Here is an 18,055-nt window from a genome sequence, read left to right as displayed (position 1 = left end):
AAAAAACCAAAAGGGGATAAAACAGAAGGGACGCCTGACTTGGAGCAGTAGCCACATTTCTTGAGCATCGTTTATCCCAGCAAACAGTGCTGCAGCCCAACAAGGTGTATCTCTGGGTAGCACTTTTTACCCAGAAGGACTAGTAAGGGAGGGGGGTTTTCTGGCACACAGAGGTATCTCCTAAAGAGCTTAGAGCTGTGAATATGTTCTAAATGAGCATGTATTCTTAGTAACATGTTTGTATGTTTCAAGGTAATCAGAACAGCATAAGAATATTTGATAATGTGTCATGAACACATTTGAAATCTCTTAATGTACAGTGGTGAATTTTCTCATTGAAATGAATGCTTCTTAAGCCATTAGCTCCAATTAAGTGGAGATTTCATGTCTCTCTTGTGTAACTGATGAGCACGTGCGTGTGCTGTTTTACAGATACTACCCCATGGGCCATCCAGTTTCCGTCCACCTTTACTTCCTTGCTGACCGTTTCCAAGGCTTCCTAATCAGACACCACGCAACCAATCTGGCTGTCAGCAAACTAGAGACTTTGGAAACGTGGGTGATGCCCAAGAAAGTCTTTAAGGTTGCAAGTCCCCCAAGCGATTTTGGAAGGTTGCAGTTCTCAGAGGTAAGTGTTCCCATCCACACATGCACAATGTCACGAGCCTCTGGAGGATTACATACTAATTCAGCAGCCTTTGGGAACTGTATTTTCATGTAGTTTTTAGGTTAGAGCAGCTCTATAGCATAATGCACATCCTCTTCATTGAAGGAAACACTGTTGCCAGTTCCTGTCTGTGGTCAACACTCACTTTTCATGTTATTTTGAGTGTCCTCACTCCCTCTTGCTTCAAGAACAAACTGAAACCATTTGCTATTGTAAACGGAACTCAGTAACCTAAAAATGTTGAGACTCTTATTGTTGTGAGTGCTGTGAGCAATACCTGGGAAAAAAAGCCCTGTTTCTGCAGCTCCAGATGTGAACGGGGGTGTGGGAAGCGTTGCTCTTGAGGATGCTGAAAAAACCCTCATAAAATTACTGATAGTCAGGCACTGCTGCCACATGGAGCAGAATATTGATGTTGTAACACGAAAGAGAAAATTATCACAGCAGTGGCTTTCTTGATTTCCCACAAATCCTGTTATTTATTCCTGGAATTTGTCTCAGGATCTGACATAGAGTGTAAAATATGTACCCTAAAATATATCAGGGAAGTTGACCACTAATAGAACCCGACATCTGTGTTCTGGTTTAGGAATATAACTGTCTGAGCAGTTAATTTCATGATTTTTCTTGTTAAGCCACAAATTTCAATTAAGGTATAAAATTGATTGAACAAATGTGTTCCAGTCATTATGGCTAAGTCCATAAATTACCATCTTCTTGGGCAATTAAGAAATGCCTAGGTAGGAGTCAGTGTTTTGGTGTGCATGGCAAATCCATGACACTAATGTGCCATTAAAGAGATGAATGGAAAGTGTGTTTCATTTATCAATGTGTCTGATGGTAGGCTTGCCATTTCATGCAGTGATAAATGGTCATACAAGCTTTAATTCTTGTGATTTGTAGGAGTGTTTCTGCTGTTTATTTGGTACTTTTAATCTCACTTTTGTCCTGATGCCTGTTCTGGATTGCTTTCCTTTGAAAGCAATCAGCCTGGCAGCAGGAAGAGGTTTTTTGCTAATTGTATGATTAAAAGAAATATATTGATCTCAGTATTCTAGAACTCAAACAAAAATAATTGAAAAGAATATATCTGAATTTTAGGGAGAAAACAAAGCAGGGACCAGAATTTTACTCACTGGCTACTTACAAGGTCCCCTGGCCCCAGTGCACCTTCTTCCCCCAAAAAACCTAGTCCTGCAGCAAGCATGAGCCTGACAGACAGATGTCCTGGACCAGCAGTGCTCAGTGTCAGCGTCCCCTGGCAGGGAAGTGGTGGCACGTCGGTGCCTCCTGGCTGCACTGTGCCCACTGTGCTCCACAGCGCTGTGGAGCCTGTCACCCTGCAGGGAGTATCCCCAGATCCCTCGGGACTAATGAGCTGCTCTTCACAGCCTCATAGACCATGGCTGGTCTGTAAGCAGTCCTTCCGGAGGTGCTGCTGCCGTGAAGCGGTGTGAGTGCAAAGCATGGGAAGGATTTAATCACTGGTGAGCTTTTTTCAGGCTGAGGAAACATTTTCTTCTATTTGAAGCACACAAAAGAGTTTCGGTGGTCACGTACTTGTTTTCATCATTTTTTTCTCACCTAAACTCTTAAATTGACCTCTCCTTTCATAGACTATTCATATTTTAAAAGACCAGGAGGTACAGAGTAAATCATTTAATCATTTCTTAATTGTTTGTTTTACTTTCTGCATTCCCCTGGCCTGCAGGCATCTCTGCCTCTGTGCCAAATGATTTTCTCAGTTACCCTGGTATAAATCCAGCATTAACCTCTTCAGCTTCAGTGTGGCTGGAAAGCCTCTGATCTGCTACTGTACATTGAAATGCCACTGCTTTGTCAAAGCAAGTGTAAAACAAACTTAGCAGTTCAGCTAAGATGAGGGCATCAATGTTCACAGGTTAAGCACCAGAAAAGAAAACTATGATGTGTGCTTATTGGGACATACAGCTGCTGGTTCTTTAATGACTTTCACCCCATGATCTGGCAGAAATTTAAAACTGAATGGGACCCTTTTAGCTGGGAGCTTTCTTCCCTCTCCCAGCTCACACCAACAGGGCCAGCAGGAAGAGCACAAATACGCTGCATTGAATGTGCCCCTGGGTGTATTTGTGACCCTGATGCACAACTGACACTCTAGTGGAGATGACAAGATCTCTCCAATCAGCCCTTCCTGCCCTCAGCTCCTTTACTTTGCTTCTCAGACTGTGCTTCCCAAAGCAGGTTTCACCATACACCATGTAAAGACAAGTGGAAAAAAATGATCTGGCTGGGCTGCCTGACAGCTGGTGGGGCCAGTGATAGTGTGTCACTGGCACACAGCTCCTGCACCGTGTGTGAAAGAAAACAAACCTACAGGAGATCCAAGAGAGATGATTTCCAAGCATGAAACTCCCACACCTCCTAAAACTGGCTCATGCACAATGCACACAGTATGGATCCTACCAGCCTGGGTTCATGCAACTTGCACGTGGAGAGCAGAAGATTGATTTGCTGTACAGTACTAAAAGTCTCAGCTCACCGTGTATCAGCCGAACGCTAAGTTCATTTCTGGTCTTGTTAAGTCTTGTGATTCATCACAGAGAATAAAATAAACTAGGTGGCAGGCAATTAGTGTGCATTGTGTGAACCTAATGGTGCTGTTTGTGGTGAGCAATGAGACACAAACCCATAATCAAGGCATAATTTATCTTGGGAAAATTTTATCTTGGGACTGAACAGAGATAGAAACAGAAGTTTTAAGCCAATGAGAGTTCCAGCTTTCCAAACGTATCCTGGGCACAGTGCCTGCTCTCAAAGCCCAAAATAATGGCGATTAAAATAATGATGTGGAAAACGTCAATTTCTGTGCCACATCCCTTCATAATTTATCAGATATTCATTACTGCTTGATTCCATCCCATACTTTGTGTATTCCATTTGAAAGTGAAAGCCTGCTTACAGTGTTCTTGGCCTGTAAAATCCAACATCTCGGTCTAGGGAGCTCAGCTGTGTGAGTTCCAAGGGCAGAAGTATAAACCTCTAACTAGTGCTTTAAGTAAAATTCCCTTTAAAATACTGTGCTTCTAAACCCAGCTTGTCCTGTAAGCTGTGCATGACGGGAAAGTGTGTCCCCAGCTGGAAACCAGACTAAAAGGGCAGATGTTGTAAATAGATGTGTGCAGCTCCCTGTCTGCGTCTTGCCGAAGTTGCCCGTGGTGCACATCCCCAGCCAGGGTCAGCACCTTGTCTGGGTCAGAGCCCTGCTCTGGGGGTGCAGGGTGGTGCAGGGTGTCTTGTGCTTTGCCTCTGTGCTGCTGAGGGCCTGCTCTGGAGCAGTATTTTCTCCTTGTGTTTTTGTGCTGCTGTTTTGATGGACCTGCGCACCCTGCCCGTGGTGGTGTGACAGGCTCTCACGGGAAATGATTGCCATCAGCATGAGAATTGTTCCTTCCCCTCTTCCCCTGCCCTTTGACTCTAACTTTTGGTTTACATTAGGGAATAACATGCCTGCACAAAGCTTAACAACCAGCCAGCACTTCTGTTACATTGTAACTTCCTGGTTTCTTTTGCCAGGGATGAGAGACTAAAGAGAGGGAAATAGTGAGTTGCTGTGGATGAATGTTTAATTTCTGAGGTTGAAGTAAGCTTTCTTCAATGAATTCTTGAGTAAGAAATATTGAATGTGGTGGAAAGTGCTTCCTTACAGGCTTTTCTTTGCCCAGGAGGGTGTGTGTTTGTTTCACCTGTTGTGGCTTTATTATTTCCAGGTCCCTTAAGCTCTGGTAGGTGTAACATGGCCGCACTCAGTGAAGGTTGGTGGAGTAGATAATAAGATCTGGTCAGGAAATTTTCTTTCTCAGCTTATTTCCATACTTATTCACTCAGTCTTGTCAGGAGAGTACACACTGACAACTCCTCGAGGCACTCGATGCTTGGGTCTGATATCTGGGCTGTGCTGTCTGGTTTGATTAGCTGGTGTGCTAGGTGAAATACCTCTGAAATACCAGCGATTCTGCTGTGTTGATTGCAGAGTAGTGGAAGGCTTATTTTGTCTCATATTCTGCAGTGTCATAGTCCAGTAAAAAGAATTCATATGATGACAGATGGATTTAGGATGGTCAGGTTTTATTCCACTGGCCTTGTAGCCTTTTGAATGCAGTCCTCCTGTAATTTGTCTGCCAACCACAGTGATTTATTTAGAAGGGACTGGGGACTGGACAGTTTCCAGTACAGTTATCAGGGGTAGAAGGCATCAGGTAATTGTTAGGTTTAAGTATATGGGGCGATTTTGGCATTATATTGGAACACTTATTCTCATGAAATGAAATCTAGAAGAAAAATCTCTGAAGCAAATAAGCTACAATTATTTGTAATGCTCTTAGGAAAGCAAGTTCTGACCATGCCTGTGTGAGGTGAAGATGAGGGACAAGGACAGCTCTGTGTTGGGGAAATCTTCAATATCCACATAGGCTGAAAGAGGGGATCCTGTCTGTGTGTGCATGGGCCTCGGGAAACTGCTTTAGAGAATCCACGGTTTCTGTACTGGGAACAAATCAACTGTTAGGTCATTAACACTGTTTGGAGATTAAGGCCAAAGAAGACCTGAAGGGCTATGAGGGGTTTCAGTACCAGGCTGGCCAAAACATCTCTATGTCTCTACAAGGAATGATGTCAGATATTTGCTTGCCAAAAGGAGCCAAGAGATTCTCCTGTTCTTCACTTCAGATGGGGTTCCTCAAATCTCGTGGTGTTTGATACCGACCACTTTTCATTTGAGATCATGGGAACAGGACCTCATGGGACAAGCAAGGTGGGCACTTCCTCCAAAAGCAAATATGCAACCTTCAGTACTGCAGTCCACCAGGTTGCCTTCTTGAGAATTGATGGAAGTGGTTCATTAACTGTCAGCTTCATAAAGACATGGTAGATTTAGTGCTGGGATAGTGAATATCTTTCACTTGACCAAAGAAGGCTAGTTACTCCATTTTATGCTATCTACCTGTTCAGAGATGTGTATTTTCAGTAGTGCACAAGTGTTAATGGCAACAGCTTGTGGTTTGTATCATCCCGTGGGTTATGGGTGAACCATTAAAATTCATATAAAGAGCACTGAAATATGAAAGCTGCTAGGAAAAAAGAAAGCTCCATTAAATATTTACACTAGATTGTAAATCAGCTGCTTTACTGTTAGTTAGTGAATAAACAAAAAACAATATCACTATTATGACAATAAGAAAACGGTTTACCAGAAATAACTTCCCCCATCAGGCAGGAAGGGAGTGCAAGGGCACAGCAATGGATAGATCTTAGTAAAGGACCTGACGCGGCTTGTCCTGAAGTCCACAAAAGCCTTTTACTTGGTCTTAGCAGTAATAGTGTAGGTCTCTATTGCAGGGTCCATCTCTCAATGTATAATACATTTTCATGACCTGGGCAGTGATGGGTCATATTTTTTTCTGTGCACGGCCTGTTCTGTTAGTAGTCTCTAGCCTTTATTTGGCTGCTTCCATGTGAAGGAAAAGGAAAGCTGCTGTAGCATTTTATATCACTCTTAAGATAAAGAAAACCTTTATGTCAATCAAAAGTGGACAGTTGGCCCCAAAAAACAAGCCTTGCAATCAAGGTTGTCTCACAATTTGTGTACACATTATGATCTTAGGTTATGTTGCCATCAGCCTTTATATGTAATTCATGTCATTAAAGATTTTGTGTGTCTTGAGAGCCCTTATTTGACCTAAGGGTCCTAGGTGCTTACAGAGATGATTTACAGATTGCTTACCAGCAATGTGGTCTTTGATTTCAGATTGGCACTGAATGGGATGCCAAGGAGAGGCTTTTCCGGAATTTCGGAGGACTCCTCGGGCCAACAGATGAGCCAGTTGGGATGCAGAAATGGGGAAAAGGCCCCAATGTCACCGTTACTGTCATTTGGGTGGACCCTGTTAATGTAATTGCAGCAACATATGATATTCTGATTGAATCCAGTGCCGAATTTACTCACTACAAACCACCTTTGAATTTGCCCCTGCGACCCGGTGTCTGGACGATAAAAATTCTGCACCACTGGGTACAGGTAGCTGAAACCAAATTCCTTGTTACTCCTCTCACCTTCTCTAACCAGCAGCCTATCAAACAAGGTAAGTTGTATTTGGTACATGAAGTTCTTCTGTCTGTATTCACTGTAAGTGCTGCTGTTAAAAATGAAGTAGCACTGTATTGGAAAAGGAGAAAAGAAAGGAAATTTATAGATATTAAATCAGAAAAAATTGGTGCACTAAGACAAGGTGTGGACTGTATCCAGTCTGTAAAACACAGCCACTTTGAACAAAAGGCTATTTATATCTTTTAAATATGCACAGTTCAGAATCCAGAGAAATTCAGACTTTCAGTAATCTAACAGCTATTGTAAAAGCCATCATTTAGAAAGAAATATGGACCTTTCTCTGCTGCTTTTCATTCACATTTGCTCACGAAGAGTTACAGATGCTGGAACTGTTATCTTGACAAACTCTGTGTGTTTAACGATAAAAGCATTAATACACAAAATACTGACTCAGGAAAAAATCAGCCTCAGCGAGAGCTCACCTGACACGTTGGCAGGTCCAAGCATTCACTCTTGCCTGATACCTACCAACACCTGCTGAGCACATGCCAAGCAGTTGTGTTACAGAAATACCTGTGGATGCTGTGATCCCGGTAAGTATCAGACCCACACTGACAGGTTTTCGGAGAGGAACCATTTCCTCCCCTGCCACAGCAGCCCTGAGCCATCCGGGTCATTCCCAGGCCGGCAGCGTCTGCAGGCTCCCAGCACACACAGGCAGTGCTGAGCTGAGCGCTCAGGTCTTCAGCCAGTGCTGAGGACACTGGGAGGAGAGAGAACACTTTGTAGCCACACCTGTTTTCTTACTCAGTAAGATCAAAACAAGTTTGCTGCTATGAATATCTTTACTATTCTTCTTAGAGTGCTTCCATCTGTCCAGTATTAATATTCATAAATTTAGACGTCTTAAATTTGCTAGATACATGAATGATCCTATTAAGTTTTCAGAAGTTTTTCTTCCTGACAAGGCAGCAAATAAACTGAGTCAGGCACTTACCTTTCAGCACAACGTGCTGCTTCTGTAATGCAAACAGCACCAGACAACTGCTGAGAGCTAATGCAGCCCTTATCTTGCTCAACAGGAGCTTGATTCTACACATTTCTCAGCAGAAGAGCTAACTTACTGATTTCTTCTACTGACATTCGGTGGCATCATTTCTTAAGCAGAAACTAAGTCACCAACAACCTGCTGCTGTTATTAGCTAATAGGCAATGATAAATTGTGAAGAAGCACCATGTGTACAACGAATACATTTTTAAAGTTCAAACTACAACCTACTTCTAAACACAGCTGTTACTGACTGGAAGTTAATGAATTCCATGTTCTTTTGTAATGTAACAATTAAGGCATAAATTGGATGGAAAATGTGGCATGTAGACAGCAACCTTGCTGCCTTTCCCTGTAATGTGGGAGCCCATGGGCAGTTAGGCGTGTCTCAGACTTGACCATGAGCCCACATTTTATGGTGTAAAGGCAAACCTCTCTCTGCTCCAAACTCTGAATTTCCACTGAGATTATGGAGTTAGTCCATACTGCCCATTGATAAACTGGGAGAAGATTTTGCTCATATTTTTTGTTCAAGAGCCCTGTTCATTCATATGATTACTAGAATCTACTGCAGGAGTGAAATACAAAGCTCGGGAACAATATTACCTAGGAACAAGCCTCAGGAGTGATTTGCTACTGGTGATGTGATGTATAATCTCCCGATGTCTGAGGCATGAAGGTAAAGAAGAAAATTAATTACAGGGGCAGATAGTGACACTCCACTATAGTTAGAATTGTATTTACAATGCAAATTCTTGTTGCTTGGGTTTTTGAAGGCTTTCTGTCTCAGTGACACTGTTGTGCTCTCTGCACGCAATTGTCTTTAGCTTTGATTTCCAGCTTTTGTCATTTTGTCACTACTTTATTATTTAAATATATTTTCCTCTGCCAAATAAAGGCATTGTGAGAGTATGACAGAAGAATTAAAACTTCTAAAAGAACAGTTTCAGTTACTGTTGTAAACAATGCAAAAGCTGCCAAAAATCTTGTAAAATGAAGGAATAGTATTATTGTCTTGTCTTAACACTGAAAAAATGCAATATATCAGACTTAGCCAGGAGCTGTCAGCAGAAGGGGGGAATGTGTTTTATTAGGGATTTCTTGAAGATGTTGCTCTTCCAACCATCCTCCCTCACTCCACAGCCCCCCTCCAATAAAAAAAGAGGAGAAAAAAAAAAGCTATAGCTTTTTTCAGAAAGATTACCCTGAAAAGTAATTTGCTACTCCAGCAGCTTTCTGAATGACTGATACATTTCATACCACTTTGCATGTCATTTGCTTGATAACAATTCGTCCCACTGTCTTATGGACTCCGAATGTAGAAACTGGAGCCCACGTAGTTACACACATAAAAATCTGCCCATAATCTTGTAATTTGTTTGTGTCATTCTAAAAAGCATTTACACAAATCTGGCTGTGGCCCAGCAGCCACTAGAATCTTGTATCTTGAGAGCATGGACATGACAACAATCTGTATTTTCTAAATCATTACTTACCTACACATCACTTCAGCACAGAGCAAAACAAGGGAAAGTTGCATCACAAAGGGAGCCACTTGCTCCTCTTTTGAATACTCAAAGCTAGATGTGTTTGTTCCTGTATCATGACTCTCAAAATTCATTATTACAATCCAAACTTAAGAAAAAACAGTCATGGGACAGCTACCAGCAATTATGCTTTGTTTATCAGTTTATTAAAACCAGCATATGCAGCCAGTTTATTCATTTTTCTATTCCCATTTATGCATTAATTTTGGTTCTAAAGTCCCCATAAAGAGAAATTAGAAACAGGCGTTTTCTTTGACACTGTGTCCAGATGTGCAGAACTGACAGAACTTAAATTGTTTTTAAAACCCAGGTTCATTGACCTTTTCAAAACCTGGATCTTGCATGGAATTACTGAGTATCCTGGGAGGTTTAGGGCATTTCTACTGTAAATGATGCTGCCAAACCTATTCCACTGGAAAGTCTATAATCTAAAGTTACTTATTCTTTCTTGCTCCTCTTCCCCTCCAGTCATCCAAGTCTGTGTCTTTCCTCTGGTTTGAGTTGTGTCACTGATCAGCTCTGCCTCCAGCAGATCCTCTGGCTTGAGAGTGCCTTCAAGTTTGCCTGGTTGGAGAAAGAAAAAAAGGAAAATTAAATGAATTTGTGAGATAAATCATTTGGAGAATCAGGTTCACCTGTTCCACCAGTGTCACCTTCCCCCTACATCCTGCACAGCCAGATTCTGTTTTATTCTTCTTTTAAGTGTTGATTTTGAGTTTCTCACCATATGGCTGAGTGTGTAAAGCCAAGTACTCCATGCTTATTGTAAGGACATGGGAGGGCTGCTGAGGACCAGCAGGATGCCCTGGGATTAAAGTGTGCCAAGATGGAGGGGGAGCGTAACGTGGAGGACACAAAACAGCGAGATCAGTAGATCACTAGCAGTGATAATAGACAGGAATGGAGGTTTCTTGCTGTCAGCTTTAGGCAGCCTGAATTTAAGCACAGTTTGGAGACTTGAGGCCAGATGTCCAGGTCCCCTGTGTAGGGAGTGGAGAAGCAGAGCCAAAGAACAGGTATAATTCAGAGCATTAAGCCAGCAGTTCACAGACTATAGTCCAAGCTACCAAGTAGTTTTAATTCCTAAGAAAACAGCAAGATTGGCTCTGCATCCCCATCATCCCAATTTCCCACCCTTTTGTGCTCTACAAAGTCCACGTGAAGCAGCCGTGCCAAATCTGATCAAACACGTCTCCCAGGGGCACTGAAAGGGGCAGAGAAAAAGACGAAGCAATTTAATTTTTAAATTTGAGTTTATATTCATGGCAAAGTTTCCACAGTGCTCTCCCAGCTGGAGTGATGCTAATGAGTTGTCACGTGTTTAATGTATAGTACCTGTTTCATTAAAGCTAAATAGATTACTGTGAGCCAGTGGGCAAATTCACTTCTGAGGTAGAAAAAACCCCAAGCCCCAAGCTGATACTAAACCCAGGAATGAAAATAAATAAGTAAATAAATGAATGAATAAAAGCCTTTTATCTTAAAACAAGGAGGGCTGTGAAGAAAACCATCCTTCTTTGCCTCAAGAGAGACCTTTCCTATTCAGTTCCTAGCTTGATCACATGCCCTGGACATGAGGCTTCTGATCTCTGCTGCTCCACAATAGGCCAGGGACCTTAAACACCAGCTTCTGGTCCCTCTGCCCTTTAACTGCAGCCACCTCTTTGAAAAGTTTGTCGGCATCAGCAGACATACCAGGATGCATGCACACATCTCAAAGGCCTTTTAACCTAATCCATATTTATAGATCATCTTAATTAAGTATATACTGGGAAACCTTTGTTTTGCCGTTGGTTGTTTGCAGTGGCTCAATCAATTCTAATTGCATCTATACCGATTATAAAGTGGGTGGCAACATGTGTCAGAACTGCTGTGATTTCTTTAAATTAACCAGAGGTAACATGACATGTGCTTGATAAATGCAGCAATAGCAACAGGCAAGTGCAGGACTGCAGCAGAGCAGACATGCCCTGGAACCATCATTCCAAGAAAAACCCTGAAGATGGGGATTTGCTCCACAATTTAGTTCAGATCCAGTTGACAAGGAGTCGATTAGCTTCACAATGAGCAAATGCAGCACTGTCTTGTTTGCTGTAAGAGAAAACAAACAAAATGTCAATAAAAAATTACCTATTTGCCAGAGGGTTTCAGCACAATTCAAGTGAAGAAATAGAGCTGTACATTCTGTGCTGCTTTAAGAAAAATACAGGTCTAGTGCCTTCATGTGTACCGAGGTAACCACATTTTTCATTCCTTAGCCCACTCTCTGTCTAAATTCATTTGTTTTCTCTGCAAAATGAAGAGCAAACCCACACAGAAATGCTGAAATCCCAGCCTGTGTGACTGACTACAGACTGTGTATATAGTCCAAAGAAGTTATACCGAGAGAAGTCAGTTGAGAAATGACGTGCCCTCTCAGAGTGAAGAGCAAACAAAAATGGGGGACAAGAATAACTTTTCTTTTTAAGAAAACCTGGTAATTTAAAGTAAATTGAATATATTTTGCATTGATACCTGCAAAGTTATCAAAGGGCTATTTGGATGGTTTTGCTGGTAAAAAAGTCTGGCTTAATGTCTGCATTTCAGCTAATTTTGAATTGATTGCTCTAACTTTACAGACTTAAATGTCTAAACACAGCTGTCATATGGGCGAGCCTTACATTCTTCATTATTTTTTCATGAGCAAGGATTGAAGTGTCAGTGCAGGCCCTTGTAGCACAGGCAGGTCTAGAGCAGAGCACGATGGTCACTTCGTGGTGCTAAACACAGCAGTGGTGTGTTGGTGGGAGAAGCACAGGGTGTGTGGCACAATTACAGCAACAACAGAGTGGAGGAGTTTGAATGTGGTGAAGATGCTGAGGATATCACCTTTATTTTAGCAAAGGCAGCCCACTGATCTTGAGTAACAAGGGTCACAGATTCAGAGATGATCTCCTGCTGCATTGCCAAGCACTGGGTCCTGCAGTTTCTGTAGGTTCCATTCCTTCCAGTCCTGATAATTCACCAAGTCCTGAAGCCTGGGAGATGGGTGAGGCTGAGCCAGAGAGAAGAACAACTACCATTTCATCCTGTTATTTGTCTGGAAAAAGATCTCTCGTTTTATGCACTAAACACACGCACAACAGGCTGTAATTCAACAAGCTCTCTGAATTGCCTGTTTCAATCAGATGATCCTGCTAGCAATGCCAACTCTTATTTGTTTGGGGATTTTTACTTAGAATGTTCCTATTTAATTAATATGTTGACAAACAATCTTCCATATTTAATTGCTTCCAAAGGAGGAAATTTAATCATGTGTACTTGTTCTGTTTCTTAAACTGCAGTGCTCTGGCAGAGCACACTTCTGACACATGTGCATGGAATAAACTCATTTTGACTAGAGGTTATTGTGGGTACTTACCATTTAAAATAAAAAGAGGGGATTAGAGGAATGTAGAACAGTTAAGTGATGCATAATGGTGATGGGAATATGCTGAACTAATTGAATTGGGGTTTTGAAGTAATGGACTCGCACAGTATTTGACATTAAAGACTTTGCAAATCTAACAGCAAAACTCCAATTAAATGTCCCTTTTCCTTTTAAATAAATGTACTGATTTATTGCCAGTGCCTGAGATGCTGACCTCTGCATGGAAGAAAGGGCTCAGTGTCAGGCTGCAGTGCGAGCAGCAAGGACATGTGGAAGGAATTGTAGCCATGAATATGGAATTCCTGGCCCCTAAATGCTATCTGAGCACGGTGGCTTTCCTAGCCTGGAGCGCCCTGAATGGGCCCATTTTGTGTTCTAGACAGTGTGTATGTTGGCAGAGCTAAACCTGTCCTTTGTGCTGCCAGAGCGAGGGTGCTGGGGAAGTCAGCTCAGAGCAGAAAGAAACGGTTGAACATTTACTCCCAAGAGGCACCCAGTGAACATTCTTGGAGGGTCCCACCCTGATTTTATGAGGAGCCCCGTGGTGCACTCACAGACCTGAAGTCAGCCAGCCTTAGATGAGGGTGATCTGACCCGCAGTGTCCAGTTCGAGTTCCTTGAAGGCATTATCACAGCCTGGCAATGATTTTTACTGCAGTATTACAGATTTGGGACAGTGTACTGCATTTTGCTGAGATAGAAGAGTTACTGTAAGGAAAGCAACCACAATGCAAGGAGAAGTGTAATTAGGAAATGGTTGTGATCCATTATTTGGCATAAGAGCTTGAAATAGAATTGTCATGACAGAATACATGCCCTGCGAGACTGGAGCACTTCAAGGAATGATGCTTGGGCTACAGATACTTCATTATGGGTCTGGTCTGTCCAAGGTCATGGTGGTGTCCTTCCCCTGCCAGGAATGGCACCACCTGGTTTTTGGGGGCAGATTGAGCTAACAAATGTTGTGGCTTTCCACAGCAGGGTAAGGTTCATCAGTTTAGAATCAAAACTAGGCTGAGATCTTGGCTCCTAGACAAACCAATGACAGCATTTGCAGGTCTGATGAGGGTCTGCAGCCTTCTCACAATGAGCATCCTTGAACTGTTTCCTAATTTCAAAGCACAGCCTTCCCTGGGTGTCCACAGGGGTGACTTCAGCTGCACAGGGTTTTTCTCCCAGGCTGCTTCTGTGGTGACAGAGGCAAAATTAGTTTCTCCTGAATGCAAAATGGGTTTATCCCAAGGAGCTGCACATTGATCAGGCAGGCTTGAGCTACAGCCAGGGGCTTGTAGCTGAGACGCCCTTGAGGTGAGCCTGCCATCTTGTTGTGCTGTGCAGAACAGCTCTGGGCATGCTGGTTGTGTGTGATGGCAGGGACAATGCTGCTTACAGCCTCTGTGCTAACGCAGTGTTGCAGGGTCAGCGTTGCATGAGTGGAGCTCATAGTGGTGAGGACAAGCTGAAGAGCTGAGCACAGCCAGTCATCCTCAGGATGCAGGGCGTCCTCCATGCTGGTGAAATGGACTATAGCACGCCTCTGACTGTTGCCTTTTTTGTTTGCTGTACCCTTAGGTCCTGACGGTTTGGTTTTTAATGCGCTAACTTTTGGCTTTATTTCTGCTTTTCCAGAGGAAGCCATGAAGTATCACAGCGGGCCTCCAAAGAATGCGTACATGGAGCAGAGCTTCCAGGGCTTGAACCCCGTCCTGAATATCCCCATCAGTGCTGCCCACGTGGACCAGGCCAAGAGGAACGCGGGGCTGGTGGGCGCCCGGCTGGAAGCCTGGGTGGACTCTCTGGTGGGCAGCGTCTGGTCAGCCGTGGACATCTGCAGCACCGGCCCCACTGCATGCCCAGTCATGCAGGGCTGTGCTCAGACAGCCTGGAGCTCCCTGAGCCCGGACCCCAAATCTGAGCTGGGCCCTGTCAAACCTGATGGTCGCTTGAGGTAGCATCTGGTACGCAGTCCTCCGGCATAGGATTTTAAAAGGGAATTTAACCTTGCTCGTATGTGAATCTCACACCACATTTCAGCGATCTAAGGAACATTTTACATTTTTGTTACTTACTGCAATATAATTCATTTAAAAAAAAAAAAAAGAAAAGTTTTGACAAGGCCTTTGGCACTGCCTCTCCATCAGCAGTGGCAGGAGCAGCTCCGCTTCTCCTGCAGGTTCTGCTGTCCTGTGGGACCTTGGCTGCACCACTGCCTCTGTGGGTTTCCAAACTAGCACCAAGCCATGGAGAGGGCAGTGAAGGAGCAGCTGCTAACAGTGTTTCTTAAGAATAAATTTGTCTGTACCTCTGCTGTTTCATAGGCTTTCATTATTTTGCTACCATGAATAACTACAGCAAAATCCCCTTCTACTTACACTTCCTGAGGAGGTTGGTTACCGCAGGCTAGAGCCTGTATGGCCGCATTACCTCACAGAGGATTAATTATGGTACACCCTCACTCTTTTTTTCGTTAATAACACAAAGTAATTCTGGGCTCAGCTAATGTCTGTTACCCTAGTTAGAGAAATTGGGTAAAAGCAGAACTGTCAGATTACAGAGATTTTTGAGATTAATTTTGTGATAAACTCTAAATGGACCCAGTGTGTTGCTGCATCAGTCTTCTGTGTCTCGTGCAGTCAGGTTCAGGTTCTGCGTACTAAGAGTATTAATTCAAAGAACAAAGAAGCATTTTGGATTTCAGCTCTTTTGGATCTGCAGGGTTTTTTCAAAGCCCACCAGTACCTGAGCATTTTTGCAGACTTGCAGCGTGTCTCTGTAGGTTGGGGTGGGCTGTGATGTGTCTGCTCACACCCTTTGCTGATGCTGCTTGTGAGCCGAGCTGAGTTTTCTTTCAGGCAGTGGAGTTGCGCAGAACCAGTAAAATGGTAGAACTGGAACCTAAATCTACCACGTTCCTTCCCTGGGTTGAGTATTGCCTAGTAAGTCTTAACACTAATTCCCTCACATGATCTCAGATCTGTCGGCTCTTCATGACAAAGGGTCCTTCTAGGCTTGTGCAGGACATCTAGAAGGCTGTGCAGGACGTGGGTTCCTGACCAAAACCATGAGCTGAAAGGGAAGGAAAGCAATGCCATGTTTCTCAGTGCATTTACTTTATGCTGTCAACAAAGTACCCTTGCCTGTCATCTTCAGCAGTCCTAGCAGGCTGCATCCTGTTTCAAACAGGCATGTTTTGCATCATTTTAAGTGGCATTTTCTACAGAAGGAAAAAAAATCATTTATATTCCAATAACTTTTTAAAATGTAGGTTCATCTCCAACTAATGCATTTTATATTAGCATAAAACATGCACTTTGTTATTGTTGCTGTGGTAATCTCTTGTTAACAACATAACCCAAAAAGGCTATTAAAAGCTCTTGGGTTTTAAGAAAAAAATCCTGTTGATGTAATTAAGTAAGGTATCTGTTTACCCTTCTGTGTGTATGGTTAACTTTCTGCCGGTGAGAGTTAAGCATCCACATCAGGAGGGAAATAGACCCTTAAATCATTCCATAATCGCATCTCACAGAAAGGTTGAATTCCCTTTTAAACAACAGTTGCAAGATGACCGTAACACACAGACGCCAGTGGCTTGTACTCTCTCTCTCCGTCGTATTGGTTTAAAGCTACTTCCAGTTTGCTTTGGACTTGAAATTGCAGTGTCAGCTGTGCTGGCATTAAGGCAGAGCATTGAAATGTTTATCAGGCACAAAAAAATGGATGCATAGAAGGAACAATTTAGGTATTTATTATTTATGTTTTAGTCAATGACTAATTAGTAGGTGCTGCTTTTGCAGCTTGAAGATTATGTTATCTTACTAACTGAAGCTGCCTTTATTAAGAAAAGGCCTTCCTCCCCTCACACCTCCCTTTCTTTATTTGTCTTGATTTTGACAGGCACGAGAGCTATAGTTTTAGGAGAGCCTGTAGCAGTGAAAGCTGGTTGAAATATTTCAGTCAAGATAACGTTCCAGCTTTTCAACAAGCTCTAGAGGCAAGCATGTTTAAAACCAGGGTTGCCAACAGGTTTATAGAATAGAAACACAGCGTTAATACGTATTCAGTAGGGTTTTTTTAACAGTGCTTGTTTTTAAGCTAACATTCCTTCATGAAGTTCAAATTTTCTGGGGACTTCCAATCCTCACTGTGAAATCCTGGGCTTTAGTCACACTGATCCACTGGCAACTGCCCAGATCAAGCCCTGCAGAGTAAATGAAGACATGGTATTTAGTGCACACAATAAAATTCATTACCAATCCCAGTCAGTAATCGTTCTCAATAAAACTACTGGGGTAGTTGCAAAATCTTCAGTCTTGCACATGAGCATATGTACAAGGATGCGCCCACACACCGCATGTAGATAACTTGGGTTTTAAATTTGATGCTTTTTTTATTCGTTCGCAGCAATGTTTTAAGTAAGTAAGTAAGTAAGTGCTTTATTGGTAAGTTTTCATTATTAACTAGACAAAGAAGGTGACAACAATCTCGTCTTTTACGGCTAAAAGAAAACCTGCCACTTCTGTCAGGTGCAAATGATTTTGTTTTAGTACAAAAAAGGGAAAGAAAGCAAATGGTTGCTGATATATCTATTGATGTTATATGCTAGGTTTCAGATATCTCACAGCAAAATTTATATTAGTTTTCTGAAAGACAAAGCATCTCAATGTAACTTTTGTAGCAAGCTGGCAATCCCAGTGCTGCTGTTAAATGTGTGATGTAAAACTGAACTGATCCTGAAGTCCTTTCTCAGGCACAACTTCCACGGAGTGCTAATGCTGAGTAAGGATTTTAGAAACAAGTCCCACATAAACAAAAGGTGTGACTGACAGTATGCTATGAGTAAATACTGTCTGTGTGTGAGGCCATCAAAGGCTGAGCTGCCGTGTTTGGAACATCTTCAGGGGCAGTATCAAGTTTTGGACCTAAACAACAACCTCTACTATTGCTATTAATGTACAGACACAGATGTATAAGTTATATACAGGACACTGTGTCTGAGTTACTGTAGTTGTGAAGAAAAAACATGGAAAGCAAGATTGTTTCATCAGGGATCAGAGCTTGCTCCAAGCTGATGCCGTAGTAGCTAGTGCTGCTAAGGCTTATGTCGTGCTTAGTGGCTTTTTTGGTTCTGAAATGGCAGGCACTTGGAGCCTGTGATGAATATTATCTATTGTTAGAAGAGAATAACTTCACAGATCTTACATTTGGTGAAAAGGAGAATTCAGAGCAGGGACCCACAGTTCATACGAAACAAGCAAGTTATGCATCTTCATTTGAACGTGCAGGTGTTATTTACCAGTTA

General features: G+C 42.6%; 1 protein-coding gene across 1 annotated transcript in view; it reads left to right on the top strand.

Moving 5' to 3' along the window:
- Positions 1 to 14,708, top strand: part of XYLT1 (xylosyltransferase I) — a gene marked incomplete at its 5' end in the record, with an annotated part of 93,223 nt that extends 78,515 nt beyond the window's left edge. The window contains 3 exons of the mRNA XM_010019712.1: positions 433 to 628; positions 6,453 to 6,786; positions 14,386 to 14,708. Coding sequence (XP_010018014.1) covers positions 433 to 628; positions 6,453 to 6,786; positions 14,386 to 14,708 — 853 coding nt within the window. The remainder of the gene's footprint in view (positions 1 to 432; positions 629 to 6,452; positions 6,787 to 14,385) is intronic.
- Between the last annotated feature and the right edge of the window lie 3,347 nt (positions 14,709 to 18,055).

Source organism: Nestor notabilis, unplaced genomic scaffold (assembly GCF_000696875.1).
Source record: "Nestor notabilis isolate BGI_N333 unplaced genomic scaffold, ASM69687v1 scaffold9630, whole genome shotgun sequence".
NCBI lineage: Eukaryota > Metazoa > Chordata > Aves > Psittaciformes > Psittacidae > Nestor > Nestor notabilis.
This window is presented reverse-complemented; position numbering and strand designations above follow the sequence as displayed.